We start from the raw sequence: 15,565 nt of genomic DNA, 5'->3' as shown, positions 1-15,565 counted from the left end.
TCCAGCTGGGAAGACGTGGAGTCAAGTGAAGCAGCGGAGGGGGGAATTTCCCCGCACGTGATTCATTTGTGCCGGCCATTCCCGTTGGGACGGACTTGTAGGGTCTTTCTCCTTCCATACTAATATGGTTATTGTTTAAGATCCGATATCTGTCACCGAGAAATCCAATCTACTAATTGATACGTTCTAATCACGGCATATTCCACGCCAGTCTGAGAATCAAAAGAGCTATCCATCCAGGCACACTTTTTATATGCGACTCTCACGTCACATGACTACTGGTCTGGGGATTCGCAAATGAGCGCCGCATCTAAAAATTTCCTTATCTCGCATTGCTGCCATCAAAAGATTCAACAATCACATATAATCCAATAACCACGACAAACACATAATGGGTGACGTTTCTGTAAGCGAAGACACCCCATTGTTGGTATCCTTACCAGAGGCTTATGATGGGAGAAATCCTGCCCGAGACTTGGAAGCTAACAAGCACTCATCTAGAAAATGGAGATACATATGGGTGATGGCAGTTGGACTAGTTCTGCTTTCCTTGCTTGTGGGATTGAATCTTCTCTTGATGATTCCAAAAGCCGAAGAATTTGCCAACGAGGCGGTGATATTTGACCTCCAGGACATTAAGCTTATGGGCGTTTCCCCAAACGGAGTGGAAGTGGCGATCAAGGGGATGAGCACCATCGACTACTCCCGTATTAGCAACGCATACTACAGGCACGTGCTTGGGATGGGTGGTTCTCTCCTCCATAAATTGGAGATCAGCATTGCCGAAATGGAAATCCTGGTGCTGAACACCGAAACCCTTGAGGAAGCGACCCTCGGCTCTGTGTCATTTGCCCCGTTCAACGTGGAAACGTCGGGGAACCGTGAGTCAGAAATTGCTGTGCTCGCGAGCCTTAAGCCAGATACACCTCTGGTTCTCCGAACGCTTAAAGGTTTGGTCCTGCACCCGTCCCAGCTGTACGAGCTCGTAGGAGGGTCCTCCGTAGGGCTCTACGCCTTGGGGGGCCGCTTGGGTCTTGGTCGGTTCCGATTCTACTTGGCAGAGACTATTCCTAGTATGAAATACGGTGCCGAAAACGTTTCTATCGAGCAGTTCCAGGTAATTGAGAACCCCGAAAGCCAGAGTTTCCAGGTAAACATCGGCGCATCGGTGGACAACCCCATCGATCGCCCGTTTCCAGAATTCTCTCTTCCACACACGGCCTGGGATGTTTATATCAACGATTGCGATAACTCGCCAACCATTTCCCTTGTGAATGTACTCACCCAGAAGGTGAAGTTGTCATTCGGAGAGAAGGTTGCAGTGAATGTGACCGCCTCCGTGGAAGACTTGCCCCCCGCGTTGAATGAGGCATGCACCGATGACACCAGCCTGACCCCGCTTAACAAGTTTTTAAGCAATGTGATTAAGCACAAACAAATTAACTTGTTGTTGAGAGCTGATAAAAGTAACGTGTTCGGAGACTTGGATATCCCCATCTCCTACGCCTTTCCCGAGGATGGCATTTTGCGCAATCTTACGTCTTCGTTGTTGCACAACGTGACAATGGAAAATATCGAGTTCAACTTCGACAATGGCTTTGACAAACCGTTGATCTCCGGAAAGGTGAAAGCGTTTGTCGCCCTTCCGGGGAACATTAACGTCAGCTCTGTTTCGGTATCCAGTATCAGAGGGATCGCCAATTTGTTCTACCACGGAACCTTGTTCGGCAGAGTTCCGCTCCAGGAGTGGCAGACGTCCAGGTCTGAGTGGGCTAGCGAGGACGAAAAGTGGTTCTTGGTGGTGGAGACCGATATCGATGATGCCTTGCTTGAAATTGTCAACGGTCTGTTATTTGGCTCTTTGGCAAGCGATATCTTCACCAACGGTAAGGCAAAGGTGGATATCGATGCAGTGGTGGATGTTATTGTAAAGACAATGTTAGGCAGTTTGGAGATCCACGGAATCGAGGGCTCGGGCGACACCATCATCACCAGGGGCTTTTTCCGGGGGTAGAAACCGGTCAGCGTGATATATGGGTTTTGATTAATGTAGGAGCGCTCGTATTTCTCTCAAGGCAAGGGATATGCATTATGGCCGGCACTATAAGCAAAGACTGGAGCTAGTATGTTTTGGACTTTTTTTTCTGGGAAGTATCCTTTATTTCCTCGGGTTTAGGTAACCGTGGTCTACGGGATGACATTTTTACACGAGGCTTTTATCGTATCTATTCAAACGGCACCGCTTAAGTCGTACAGATCTGCCAATCCGCAATCTCCCTCTACATTCCAAATATCACAGATAAATGTAATTCTCCAGGAATAGTCCATAGTATTAGAGACGGAGTACGGAATTATTCCGTAAACACTTTTCTTCCTCTTAGCCCTATGCTACGCACTCACGTCTGCACTATCAGAAGAGTGCCGTCTCTTTCATGGTCATTTCAAACACAAACTCCTTGCGCCTGACCATCCAGCGCTCGTAGTCAAAGTACTTCCAGCGGTTCTCCTCGTCCGCGGGCGGTGGCGACGAGAGCTTTGACAAGTCAATGCTGGGTAACGAAGCGCGGGTGCTGAACTGGGCGGAGCGCTGGGTGTCTTTCAAAAACCACGTCTTTAACTCGCGATGGAACAACCAGCCACGCGTCATCAACTCCTTGGCGGCAATGTACTGCAAGTATTCGCCCGCATTGTAGTAGAACAAGTAGAAGAGGGTGCTCTCGTCGATCTTGCGGAAGATAGCATGCTGGCTGCCGCTTAAGAGGTCCACCAACGGCTCTTGGGGATAGTTGGTGGGTGTCGGGTGCGGCTTGCTCGGTTTGTAGAGGCGCGGCTTCTCGCTGTCGAAGGAGTCGGGGCAGTTCAACAAGGAGTTTTCCAAAACGGGCTTAATCTCGTCCATGGTCTGGGGGCGCGTCAAGCGCTTAGTGGCCGCGGTGAGCGCTGGCAAGAGATTACTCAAGGACGTGGAGACATCTACTGGGACTCCCGGCGCCGGCTGGGGGTCGACGGGGCCGGTGAGAGGTGTGCCCATGAGCGTGGGTTGTCTGCTCAAGCCAGGGGGTGCGGGCGTAGAAGCACGCGACGGAAGTACCGTGGAAACTCGGGGAGTCGCTGTATTGCTGCGCAAGCTCTTTTGGGCGTATGGAGCGAGCCCGGGTGGAGCGTCCTTTGGAGCTTCCACCACCTCAGGGCCCACCTCCTCAATCTCCCTGAGGTTAAGCTCGTCATAGATCCCCTCATCATCCGCAAAATCTGGGTCCTGGTTGGACTCCACAAAGTACTGGATGTCATCCTGGATCTCCGAGATCTGCTCCGGCTCTAACTGCGAGTTCTCCAACATTTTCAACACCTGCTCCAAGCGGCCCTGATGCCAGTGGTTACGTTGCAAGATCTCGTCAATAGCCGCGATCTGTTCCTGCTTTGCGGCGTCGCGGCGCGTCTTTTTCACCGCGGCCTGGAGTTGATCCACTTGGCCCTCCAACGTGTCCGCCTGCTTCTCCAACTCCTCCAACGAGTCCTGTACAAATGTACACGCATCGTGCTTCAACTTCTGACGTGGGTCAAGGTCCATGCTCAACCCCTCGTTGCTAAACGACTTGATCTTCATGCCTTTCTCCACCTCCTTGAACCGTTCCATCTCGTACTCGATTAACTTGCGGTGCTCAATCAACGGCTTCTTGTCTTTGACCTCGTTTCCGCTGAGCCAGGTCTTAATCTGGTCGCGGAACCGCTGCAACTTTTTGATCTCACGCTTGAGGTCGCTTTCTAACTTCTCCCGTTGCGCTGGGATCTCGCTGTATGTGAATTTGTCATAGATTGCCGTGAATGTAGCCAAGCCCTCGTTCACGCGTTTGAACACCCGGTCAATTTCCTGCTGAAGCTTTCGTGCAGCCATTGTATGTGATGTGGTTGTGATGCGATTGTAGTCCATTACGATGTTTTTTTGGTAACTGCCGAAATAGTGCAGGAGGGAATTTGCAGGCCGGGTAAACACCAGAACGCAGCGTCTGAATGAGGCCTATGTGAGGACACCTCTTATATCAACATGTAACAACGGCGATAAAGCATTTCTTGACGTACAAGAGATATTAACCATTGAATGTAGGGACGGAAGGATACTATGTACTCTGTGGGTGGTGCCCGCATTTGACCGAAGCACATCTCACTGTCACAGCCATTGGTAATTGTAATTAAACTTATAAATATATAATATCGCAACTTGCCCAAGTCAATGAACGCCCAATAAATCCTACTTCCATATCTCGTGACTCTAGTCTCGGTTATGTTGCCGATATCCGTTGTACTGCCGATCATGCGACAACAGATTCCCCACAGGTTCCTGCACATGTAAACCCCATTCACCCACCTCTTTAAACACCAGAGAACTGCGAGTCTCGACGTTTTACCGACTGAAATTCCAAAATGGACCAAAAACTATCGGTAGCCTTTGTCTGCTTTGGAAATATGTGAGTCAGAAGCCTTTTTTGCACCAGTTCATACACTAACATCCCCAGATGCCGTTCACCAATGGCTGAGTATGTCGTTCAGTTCTAATCCAAATACCATACTAACCCTTTGAGGGCCATTTTTAGAAAGAAGGTCGAAGACTTAGGCTTGTCGCACCACTTTGACTGTATTGATTCTTTTGCCGTGTCGGGCCTCAACAAAGGCAAGGATCCCGACGCGCGAACGGTACACGTGTGTGAAAGCCGGGGCGTTCCCATCAGCCACAAGGCCAAGCAACTCGTACGTATTTCCATACCTCTTTAAGGGCGGCTTGCTAACAACCTAGTCGATTTCGGACCACAACAAGTTCAACTACATTTTTGGAATGGATGAGAACAACGTGAACCGCCTCTCGGCGTACAATCCGCGCAAAGCCAAGGCGCGTGTAGGTCTCTTTGGTGAGTGGAACGCCAAGCCCGCAGAGTTCGAAACAGTGGTGGATGATCCATTCCGGTCGGAGGGTTTGAGCGAGTTTGAGCATATTTTCGACCAGTTGTCGCACTTTTCCGACGAGTTTTTGAGATCCGAGGTGCAGGGTCGCCTCAAGCTCAAGGCAAAGTTGTAGGACAGGGTGGAATAATTTGCTTAAACAATTTGTAGTCCGTTGAAATTATTCAATATCCCAATAATGAAACTACAAGGTATTTATAGAGGTGTAATTGGATTAACTGTGTGGCAGTCACATGTTACAATATTTTGAAAATGATTGGGTGGAGCATATAGAACTAGATGTGAGTTGGAAAATCTATCAAGCATGCTCTGGTGGAAAATGGTGGGATAATTCACAGACAAAAGCACCTAGAGCTTAACCTGGAGCTTAACCTGGAACTTAACCTGGAGCTCAACCTATCTTTTTTTTTTTTTTTTTTTTTTTTTTTTTTTTGCTTTCTCGGAATAACAATCAATGAGACAACTCATCGATTTTTCTACACCATTCCAATCAAGACAAAAGTAGAAGCGCTAAAGTCCAATTAAAGATCGGCAAAGAAATCAGACAAATTCACTTTTAGCCGGCCCTAACTCCAACAGAGATATACCACTTCAGCCCCATGAACAATTTTCGTGGTTAGTTATAGCCCCTACATGCAAAACATCTCCAATATTATCATCGTTCTTGTCCCCCCGCCCAGAGTTTCCTGCACCGAAGACATCGGAAACCAGGCATGCACCGATGTAACAGAAACAACCAACACAATTGAGCCCATTGCTCCTTTTCTTCAATACTACATCAGCTGAGCATTCCTCTACCATGGACGACAGCGTCAGCGACTTAAACGTCTCTGCCAGCGATGATAACACCTCGCTCCGCGAGTTCCCCTCCAACCCGCGTTTCAGCATCGACTCTTCATACGTCCATGGCAATGACACGTATGACCACGGCAATGACACCTTTTCGCCATCGATTTTGACCCCATCAGTTGTGGGCAGTTCCGTGGATGTGCGCTCGTCGTTTGAGGACAGTACATCGGTTTTGGGCGTCAACACGCTCAGCGAGGCCAGCGTGTCACCCCTCGGCGCCAACTCGATCTACGAGTTGACAAACGGTGGTGACAAGCGCCGTACGCGTGGGAACGCACTTTTGAAGGTCCCCGCAACCCCACCCGTTCGGGGCCCCACCACCAAAGACATCCCACCCATCACTCTCTCTAAAATCACCAAGGTCAAACAGACGGACTTTGATGACTACCTCGCAGACGTGGAGACAGCGTACGGCAAGTACCAGTCGCACACCCGACTCACAGAGTCCACATTGCAGGCGTTCATCGAGCGCGTGGAGCAGGAGGAGAAGCAGAAGAACGGGGTCCAAGGCGAGACCGGGAACATTGGGTCAATCCCAAAGGTGTTTTTTGAGGGAGAGTTCCATTTGGATGATCCGCGCGTGTTTGAGCTCGTTACAGAAAAGTCCCAGCTTCTCGCAAATAGAGGGTATAACAAAGATCTCGTGGCAAACAGCAATGCGAAGAACACTGTGGCATTGACGAACAACAACCAGTTGCAGGAAAAGCTTTCGCAGTACCTCGATACGGTGGAGATCTACCTCATCCATGAGATTTCAAAAACCTCCGGTTCCTTTTTTGACGCTTTCGGCGACCTCAAGGTAATCCGTGAAGACTCTGCGCGGAGCGTGGAGCTTGCGGTGCTGGTGGAGCAACGGCTCAACATCTTAGCCTCTGAAGAGGCTTCTTCCGCGCTCGAGGCCCTCACTGCAATGCGGACGCAGCGGAATGTGGCGATTCTCGAACAGAGCATGGTTCAGGTGTCATTAGTGCTTGAAGAGGCGGATAGAGCCGAGAGTTTGCTCACCCAGGGGTTCCTCGGTGAGTGTCTCGACAAAATCGACCACGTGGAGGCTCTCATCAAAGGAGATACGCAGCATCCAGCGGTCAAAACACTAAGTGGCACCTTACCCTTTCCATTGGAAGACTTGACCCCTCTCGAAGCGTTGACCCCGCTCAAACGGCTATTGGCCCAATTAACCAGCTCGGTGAGCAACCATTACAGAAGTATCTTCCTCGACCTTATGGTGAGCAACCTTCGGGAGCAGTACGAGGGCGCGGACGCCAACCAGACGTTGATGCGGATGCAGAGCCAGATTCTCCCGGCCGACCGCAGGCCTAGGGTTCTTAACACACTGTACGCTGAGCTTCTGCCAGAGTTTAAGTTGAAAGCACTGGAGTATATATCGGGGTTGTGCAGGTGTAACGAAGTCGTTCCTGCGTTCAAGATGCTTAATGATAAGTACATTGCCGAGGTGAAGACGATTGTGCGGGTTAATTTGCCTAATGATAAGGATGCGGTGCCGTCCTCCGCCTCTGCGACCTCGGCTTCAACCCGCCCCAACTCGTCGTCCTTGCTTCCGGCCAGCTTGCGCGAGTTGATGCCGACAGAGTACCAGGCGATGCTCACACTGATCTACACCCAGCTCTCGGAGTGTTTGCGGCGCATGGCTCACCAGCAGAAGTTTGTCTTGGACGTTGCGTTGGGCGCGTTGGAGCGCCATCCGTCCAATACCGAGTCCAGCATGGCGGTGGACATCACGTCAACCATTCACGCGTGTGTGGACATTCTCCAGACGCGGATGAAGAAGATTATGACGGTGCGTACGTCACAGACGAACAACGTGACGCTTCCGTTCTTTGCCAGATTCTACGCCCTCAATGCTAGCTTTCTCAACGAGTGTGAGCTCATCACGGGGGGCTTCAACACCAGCAACGTGCTTCAGGAGTACCTCTTCTCCCAAACCAAGAGCTACTGCGCGCACTTCCACCAGACCAATGTGCGTGCCTTTGCAGAGAGTATCGACAGGGAAACCTGGAAGGAGGTGACTGGAAGCGAGGTGCAAGCTGTGGTGGACGGCATTGTCCATAGCGGTACAGACGGTGCCGTTCCTCGCGAATGGTTGGATTTGTATCTTTTATACGAAACTGAAGCGGCTGCGGAAACGCCTGAAGCGAAGGAAATGGTGACCCGGATCTCCTTCGACAACTCCCGCTTTGTCATCCCTCAGACCGTGGCTACGCTCTTGACCTACACCAAGCAGTACCTTTTGCTCAAGACACTCTATCCCAATTTCACGCAGATTTTCGAGGCCAACGTGTGCGAGCTCATCCGCGTATTCAACTCCAAAACTATCCAGTCCGTGCTCGGCGCCGGCGCAACTCGCACCGCCGGCCTCAAACACATCAGCACGAAGCATCTCGCGCTCGCATCGCAGGCGTTGGACGTATGGCTTCACCTTATTCCGTATGCAAAGAAGGCGTTCAACAAGCGCCTGGAAAGCGACGAATGGGACAAACTTCTGGCGGCGCTCCAGGAGCACCAGGGCGAGATCTTCAACAAGTTGGTGTCCATTATGAGCGACCGTGTTGGTACTCATTGCGTGGCTGCCAGGAGCATCAATTGGTCCGAGGGTCTCGAGGCCCCGGCCCAGTGCCACAAGTACATGGAGGTCTTGGTCAAGGACACCGTCACGATTGCGCGGGTGTTGCAAAAGTACTTGCCGGAGCTTCAGGCGTCCTTGATCCTTTCGCAGGTCTTTGCAGTCTACAAGCGGAGCTTGTTGGAGGAGTATTCTCGCGTGGTGTTCAAAGACTCTATTGAGAAGGCGTATATGATGAAGGATGTGGATTACTTCCGGGCCAAGTTATCCGACTTGCCTGGCTACGGCAACTCAGGCCAGATCATCTGGGAGAACGTTAATGCCACCCCAACGGCGGAGGATGCCCGAATGGAGATGATTATGCGGAACAACATTGTCAGCGAAAGAGCCTCGTTTGAGGAGAGGGCAGAGGCGGAAGTCGAGAGGTTGGCCTCTGATAAATTAGCTGCTGAGAAAGCAGAGACTGAGAAGTTAGCTGCTGAGAAAGCGAAAGCTGAGAGGTTAGCTGCTGAGAAGGTAGAGGCCGAGAAGTTAGCTGCTGAAAAGGCCGAAGCCGATAGAATTGGAGCTGAGAAGTTAGCTGCTGAGAAATTAGCTGTTGAGAAGGCAGGAGCTGAGAAGGTGGAAGCAGAGAGGTTAGCCGCTGAGAAGTTAGCCGCTGAGAAAGCGAAAGCTGACAGGTTAGCTGCTGAGAAGGCAGAAGCTGAGAGAATTGAAGCTGAAAAATTAGCTTCTGAGAAGGCAGCGACCGAGAGGTTAGCTGCTGAAAAGGTCGATGCCGATAGAATTGAAGCTGAGAAGGCGAAAGCTGAGAAAGTAGCGGCCGTGAAGTTAGCGGCTGAAAAGGCTGAGGTCGAGAAGCAAGCTATTGAGAAGGCAGCTGCCGAGAGGTTAGCTGCTGAAAAGGCTGAAGCCGATAGAATTGAAGTCGAGAGGTTGGCGGCTGAGAAGGCTGAAGCCGAGAAGCAAGTTGCCGAGAAAGCAGCGGCCGTGAAGTTAGCCGCTGAAAAGGCAGCTGCTGAGAGGTTAGCGGCTGAAAAGGTCGAAACTGATAGGATTGAAGCCGAAAGGTTAGCAGCTGAAAAGGCTGAAGCCGATAGAATTGAAGCCGAGAAGTTAGTGGCTGAAAAGGCAGAAACCGAGAAGCAAGCTGCTGAGAAGGCAGCTGCTGAGAAAGTCGAAGCCGATAGAATTGAAGCCGAGAGGTTAGCGGCTGAGAAGGTTGAACTCGAGAAGCAAGCTACCGAGAAGGCAGAAGCCGAGAGGCTAGCTGCTGAGAAGGCGGAATCTGAAAGGTTAGCTACCGAGAAGGCTGAAGCTGACAGGAGTGAAGCCAAGAAGTTAGCTGCTGCGAAACTAGTTGTTGAGAAAGCAGAAGCTGAGAGGTTGGCTATGGAGAAAGCGGAAGCTGAAAAGCTAGCGGCCGAAACAGCTGAAGCTGAGGGACTTGTTGCTGAGAAGCTAGCTACGGAAAAGATTGCAGCTAAAAAGCTGGCTTCTAAAGCTGAAGACAAACGATTTGCTGACAGCAAGGCTGAAGAGGAAAGGCTTGAAGCTGAGAAGTTTGCTGCTGATAAGGCTGAGGCGGAGAGGATTCAAGCCGAGTACTTAGCCGCTGAGAAGCTAGCTGCAGAAAAGTTCGCTGCAGACAAGGCTGAGGCTGAGAAAATTGAAGCTGAATACTTGGCTTCTCAGAAGTTGGCTATGGAGAAGGCAGAAGCTGAGAAGTTAGCTGCTGAGAAAGTGGAGACTGAGAAGTTAGCTGCTGAGAAAGTGGAAGCTGAGAGGTTGGCTGCTGAAAAAGCAGAGACTGAGAGGTTAGCCGCTGAGAAAGTGGAAGCTGAGAGGTTGGCTGCTGAGAAATTAGCCGCTGAGAAAGAGCAAACTGAGAGGTTAGCTGCCGAGAAAGCAGAGACTGAGAGGTTAGCCGCTGAGAAATTAGCTATTGAAAAGGCAGAAGCTGAGAGGTTAGTTGCCGAGAAAGCAGAAGTCGAAAGGCTAGCCACTACGGTAGCTGCTACGACTAACATAGTCAAGGCTGAAACTGAGAACATTGAACCTGAAAGCGCTTCTGACGATAAATCTGATGCTGAAAACACTGTCACCGAAACGAAAGCGGTTGAAAAGACCGGATCTGGAAAGCTGCTGTCAAAAAAGCGGAAAAAGCTGAAGCTGCGGAAGCGCTAAGGGTTGAAAAAACCAACTGTTTGACAAGTCGTTTTCCGAGAAAGGTTTAACCTCCCACGTTCAATGAGATGCCAATATAATACCCATCTACAATCTTCCCACAGAAATCTGAGAGTTATATCTGGTAACTCGAAAGTATTTCCGATGAGCGAACCTCCACTTAGTATTTCCATCTACAGATTTAGAAACTAGATAAATAGTTGAGAATGCCCCTTGTTCAGTCCATACTTTCTGTGTAATCAAGACATGTTACACCTGCTGTGGAGTATATAAACCCTAGGTTGATAAAAGTCTGATAAAAATCAGATAAATGTAGATCTTTCCTCAACAAAATTAGGTAGTCTAACGTCTAAAATCTATTTTTAATCATCATGTAAATGCTGAAAGGCTGAAATGGCCCTTAAAACACTGCCGGTCCCAGGAATCGAACTTGGGTTTCCTCTGCCACAAAGAGGTGTACTGACCACTATACTAGACCGGCTGCTATGCCAAGCTTGTCAGGGTTCCAGCGCCTGTTGGTATTCCAGTCGGGGGGTTGTAATCAGTCATTGATTCACAAGTTACTTATCGTGATCTTCCACAAAAATAAAGATAATATTAAAACCAAGATCATTCTTAGATCTGGAAAACTACTTCCTTATATAGCTTTCTTCGGTGCCTCATTTGCTTTATGCGACAGGATTAGTTTCAGATACTCATTATCAAATAATCCTAGTAGCCTCAACTGGAACCTCATAAGGTTCCTGAAACAACTCTCTAACTCTGACAAAGCTAAAAGTTAAAAGCTAGGGCCCTCACAGGTCTATAGACCGGATTAGTTGGAGCAGCAATTTCATCTACATGGCAAGTTATCTGCCCAAGACAGAATATAAAACTACCCCTTTAGCTCTTTCCAACATGCCTCAAGCTGTGTTTTGTGATTTGGGATACCCACGTATTGGTTACAGTCAGGGTTAACCACAACGTGGGCGTTATAGAATAGACCGTGACACCAGGATAGGCTATCGCAGTAAATTCCAAGCCAGTGATAGAGGGCTGCCTTAAAGTAAGAGAAGGATAAACAGAGATATTAAAGAAAAAGAAAGAGGTCCAAAGGGGCGGAGATCAAAAATTTAAATAGAACCCAATACTCAATGTCCTTGCCATACACCCAAGGAATATAATCGACGCTGGAGCTTGGATGAAACTTTTTCGCCTCGACCGAAAATTGTCTGAAAAATCCCAATTACTCTGTTCCTCTGACCATAAAATATATATACTGGATATGCCTCAAACCTCTAGGTTTCTCAAACTTTGTCAGCACCCACCAGACGAATATCCTTGGCTTCTCCTCATGTTTAGGCACATCTAGTCATATTTTGCTCCGAGGTCCACGTTCTGTTTGGTCACCCATAAGATCATTTAACCTCTTGGTATTTCCGTCTCTGTTTACTGATGAAGGCAAAGATCGCCTGACCCATCAACGCCCCGTCATTGACCATCGTTTCGTTGCTCAGAATCCACTTCTGTTCCCTCTCCAGCGGAGACCCCATGATATACATCTTGATCAAAAACGTAGAGGAGGCAGCGGTAAATTCCGGATGGCCTTGAAGCGTAAAGAGGTTCAACGTTTGCGACGCGGCAAAAAGGCCCTGGATTTTGCACTCTTCAGTGGTTCCCACATTAACAACTTCAGGGTACGCCTTTGGGAGATCAAGCACGATATCCTGGTGGCTCTCCACGATGTTCCAGTAGGTTGGACACCTCTCTTCCTTGGAAAACATAAACTCAGAGTTTTGCCGAAATTCCTTAGTGAGCTCCATTCGGGTAATCCCGTTTTCCCAGCCACCAAGGCTGCGTCCCACCCTACATCCCAACACCCGTCCGATCACCTGGTGCCCGAAACAAATGCCAATCAATGGAAGGTGCGGAAAGTCGGTAATCAACATTTTGATGTAGGCGCACAACTTGAGGACCCATGCGTCGTCTGCAAACGCGTCGTAGCGAGACCCCCCGAACATAACCGCAGACACTGATCCATTGCGTAAGTCTTTCAGCGAGGGGTACTGGTCTTGGCCAATCACGTCATAAGACATGAAGCGAAGATCCTGGGTGCCTTTCCGGGCAGCATCTGAGACCACGGAAATGAGCTGGTCGTGGAAGTCGCCATAGGTTTCGGAGTAGCCCGGAGTTGGGGTATCGAGCACCAACATCGCCACGTGAGGAGCATCCTCCATGTTTTTCTGAATCATATATATATATATATATGTCCTATACGCTGAATTAGAGGAAAAGAGAGCCAAACGTGTAATAACACAGTCTTATCTCATCCATGACCGCCGTAAGCCGCCTTGTTCCTCACCAGCCCCTACGGCGTTATTGTGAGGCTAGTGCACCGAACTAGACAACACCGCCACACCATTATCGCAAGCATATTTCCGTGCCCTGGAGATTCGGTGGAGAAACATCCTTGTAAATCATAGTATACACGTAGTAGCGATAATGTCTCATCAAAATAACTACTCTAAAGATAGCAGTGGTGCTTGGTGTATCGCTTTCTCAGCCAATACCCGTGACGACACCCGCCCTATCTCTCACTTAAGCATTTCGAGTGTGGCTGTAGGCTTTTAGCACGGAATCGGTCTCGGCCCGAGTTTTCCGCCTAGTCTATTTTCATCCTCGATGAGCAGTGCACGGGATTTTTGAAACCTCCCAAAACCAGTTAAACCTCTATAAGCCACCATTACAAACGTTCAAACCATTCGGTATATAGGACGCAAAAAATCCCACAGTTGTAAGTCGTTTCCCGTATCCGTAGTTTTATGCGAAGCCCCACGGCGCAGTCTAGAGCGCTTTAAGCGCGCAGCTACAGAAAATATCCGTGCATAGTCTTCAGCTATTAGTCATCCCTCTTTCTCTGTCTTAGACGCTAAAATTCATTTTCTTTGATTTCAAAGGAGAACGCTTTCAATTAATTGCTACGACAAGATCAGCTATGTCAAGTCCCATAGAGCTATCGGGCTCCGCCACCAGAGACTCCTTCGACCTCCAAGACGACGAGAGTTTCACGCTCTCAGATTCGGAGTCTTTCCAGCAGGGGTACTCCAAACTCTCCTTCCTATATACCCACCCACTCCTTTCCAAACCGTGGGCTGCATATCATGCCTACTTACAGCCCAACGTGGGACTCGTGCTCATCGTGGTGTCGCAGTTCTTCAACTCCATCATGGCGGTGACCTGCAAGTTGCTAGAGGCCGACCCCATGTTTGAAACACCCATCCACCCTCTCCAGATCTTGTTTGTGCGTATGGCCATTACCTACGCCTTTTGCCTCGTGTACATGTATATTGACAAGACACCGCATGCGCCGTGGGGCCCCACAGGATATAAAAAGTTTTTGGCTCTCCGCGGCTTCACCGGGTTCTTTGGCGTCTTTGGCTTGTATTACAGCTTGCAGTACATGACGCTTTCGGACTCGGTCGTCATCACCTTCTTGGTCCCCACCGTTGCCACCTTTTTGGCGTGGCTCATCCTCGGCGAACGCTACTCCATCGTAGAGTCTGTGTGCGGGCTCTTTTCCTTCGGCGGGGTATTGCTAGTGGCCAGGCCGTCTTTTATTTTTGGGAACTCTCTGTCGCTTGCTGACAGTTCCGTTGAAACCACTGATCCCCAGCTCCGCCTTTTTGCAACCGGCGTAGGGCTTCTCGGCGTGTGTGGGGCCTCCTCCGTGTTGATTGTTATTCGCTTCATCGGGAAAAGGGCCCATCCGCTTATTTCCGTGTCTTATTTTGCGCTCACCTGTGTGGTTATCTCGTTTGTGACACTCACCGTCCACCCGTCACTCTCCTTCACCGTGCCCCAGACCGGTCACCAGTGGTTTCTCTTCATTCTCATTGGGGTCACTGGTTTTGTGATGCAGTTCTGCTTGACGGCCGGGATCCAACGCGAAAAGGCCGGCAGATCCAGCTTGATGTTGTATACGCAAATGATATACGCTGTATTCTGGGAGTTGATCATTTGGCATCGAATCCCCGGGTTCTTGTCTTGGGTCGGCTTTAGCATCATCTTGGCTTGTGCTGTGTGTGTTATCATGTTCAAACCCCAAGAAGAGGAAGTTCGTGCGGTGCCGAACGATGTTGAGTACTCCGCTGGTACGGGGAATAATCTCGGCAGCACCACAGCAGGTAACTCAGTCACCGATATCCAGTTGTCCACCTTTGGTAAACCACAAAATCAGTTATAATCTGGAAGGCTCCCTGTTTTGGCGTTGGACATATAGACATGATTCCCGTGTACCAGTAAAGACATTTGTGCGATACATCTGGGATGAAATGATGTACACTATCATGTTCTTGAAGTATAAATATTGTGTGGTTCGTGGTAATTTTGGCGTGAACGCCTTGAGCATTGTATAAAGTCGAAAGGTATGAAACCAAGTGATGTATATTTCTACACCAAAAAGGAGCTAGTACTAGGACTGATGTAATAAAATCAAAGGTTGTTGTGTTATACGTTTATATTACCTAAACCAGTGGAACGGCATTTTACCGCCATAAGTTGCCGATCTGAGTCAGTTTATCTAAAGTGGATTATGCTGAAATGGAATACTTGCAGTATATACCCTAGGGGAATGGAGGCTACAGAAGGACATACGCAAGCTGTAGGAGACGATTTAAAGACTACACGGCATTTGAAAAACTAGACCCAGGCGACACCCACCGATCACAAGAGGGAGCTGAAGATTGGTTCTGTGTCAATATTTTTTTTTTTTTTTTTTTTTTTTTTTTCGTAAACCACAGTTTGCTTCCGTTCATCCGTCTGTTCGTGGGATCATTCCTCCAATATGCGTGCATCCTTTTATGCGAGAAATGACTGATACGGGGGCACAAACATTACTCAGTATAGCACCAACGCCCCAGGCCAGGCAAAGAATGGTCCTTTTGCCCAGCCACCATGAATGGTGAAATATCCTCACATTGGATGACGTAGATTCGTTTTAAAAGGCCGGCTGAA

General features: G+C 49.2%; 6 protein-coding genes and 1 non-coding gene across 7 annotated transcripts; 4 read left to right on the top strand and 3 right to left on the bottom strand.

Annotated features, from left to right (window-relative positions):
* Positions 1-391: 391 nt before the first annotated feature.
* BABINDRAFT_167937 (uncharacterized protein) lies at positions 392-2,014 on the top strand (the record flags this gene model as incomplete). The annotated part of the gene is made up of 1 exon (XM_019130547.1): positions 392-2,014. One exon carries the CDS (start codon positions 392-394, stop codon positions 2,012-2,014), a length of 1,623 nt encoding a protein of 540 aa, XP_018984074.1.
* A 579-nt stretch (positions 2,015-2,593) lies between these two features.
* BABINDRAFT_23510 (CNOT2/3/5 family protein) lies at positions 2,594-3,886 on the bottom strand (the record flags this gene model as incomplete). Its single annotated transcript, XM_019131313.1, has 1 exon — positions 2,594-3,886. A coding segment is annotated over one exon (1,293 nt), but the record flags the coding sequence as incomplete, so codon positions are not given.
* Positions 3,887-4,304: 418 nt separating this feature from the next.
* On the top strand, positions 4,305-5,352 carry BABINDRAFT_51682 (low molecular weight protein-tyrosine-phosphatase). Its single transcript, XM_019132164.1, has 4 exons — positions 4,305-4,466; positions 4,515-4,535; positions 4,581-4,746; positions 4,793-5,352. Exons 1-4 carry the CDS (start codon positions 4,423-4,425, stop codon positions 5,069-5,071), a joined length of 510 nt encoding a protein of 169 aa, XP_018984072.1. The 5' UTR covers positions 4,305-4,422; the 3' UTR covers positions 5,072-5,352.
* A 364-nt stretch (positions 5,353-5,716) lies between these two features.
* On the top strand, positions 5,717-10,849 carry BABINDRAFT_162433 (uncharacterized protein). Its single transcript, XM_019129350.1, has one exon. It carries the CDS (start codon positions 5,756-5,758, stop codon positions 10,571-10,573), a length of 4,818 nt encoding a protein of 1,605 aa, XP_018984071.1. The 5' UTR covers positions 5,717-5,755; the 3' UTR covers positions 10,574-10,849.
* A 133-nt stretch (positions 10,850-10,982) lies between these two features.
* On the bottom strand, positions 10,983-11,054 carry BABINDRAFT_t254. Its single transcript has one exon. It is a non-coding gene; the product is annotated as a tRNA-His (tRNA).
* A 916-nt stretch (positions 11,055-11,970) lies between these two features.
* BABINDRAFT_8982 (putative amidotransferase) lies at positions 11,971-12,789 on the bottom strand (the record flags this gene model as incomplete). Its single annotated transcript, XM_019132893.1, has 1 exon — positions 11,971-12,789. One exon carries the CDS (start codon positions 12,787-12,789, stop codon positions 11,971-11,973), a length of 819 nt encoding a protein of 272 aa, XP_018984070.1.
* A 667-nt stretch (positions 12,790-13,456) lies between these two features.
* BABINDRAFT_162431 (uncharacterized protein) lies at positions 13,457-15,106 on the top strand. The gene has a single exon (XM_019129349.1). It carries the CDS (start codon positions 13,548-13,550, stop codon positions 14,793-14,795), a length of 1,248 nt encoding a protein of 415 aa, XP_018984069.1. The 5' UTR covers positions 13,457-13,547; the 3' UTR covers positions 14,796-15,106.
* The last annotated feature ends 459 nt before the right edge of the window (positions 15,107-15,565 follow it).

Source organism: Babjeviella inositovora (genome assembly GCF_001661335.1).
Source record: "Babjeviella inositovora NRRL Y-12698 unplaced genomic scaffold BABINscaffold_9, whole genome shotgun sequence".
Lineage (NCBI taxonomy): Eukaryota > Fungi > Ascomycota > Pichiomycetes > Serinales > Babjeviella > Babjeviella inositovora.
This window is presented reverse-complemented; position numbering and strand designations above follow the sequence as displayed.

What these genes read in the sequence shown, in the direction of transcription:
- BABINDRAFT_162433 (XM_019129350.1), top strand. Translation starts at nt 5,756, where the DNA reads ATGGACGACAGCGTCAGCGACTTAAACGTCTCTGCCAGCGATGATAAC.
- BABINDRAFT_162431 (XM_019129349.1), top strand. Translation starts at nt 13,548, where the DNA reads ATGTCAAGTCCCATAGAGCTATCGGGCTCCGCCACCAGAGACTCCTTC.
- BABINDRAFT_51682 (XM_019132164.1), top strand. Translation starts at nt 4,423, where the DNA reads ATGGACCAAAAACTATCGGTAGCCTTTGTCTGCTTTGGAAATAT. An exon ending in TGCCGTTCACCAATGGCTGA is followed by an intron (nt 4,536 to 4,580) that starts GTATGTCGTTCA and finishes TAACCCTTTGAG; the next exon opens with GGCCATTTTTAGAAAGAAGG. An exon ending in GCCACAAGGCCAAGCAACTC is followed by an intron (nt 4,747 to 4,792) that starts GTACGTATTTCC and finishes CTAACAACCTAG; the next exon opens with TCGATTTCGGACCACAACAA.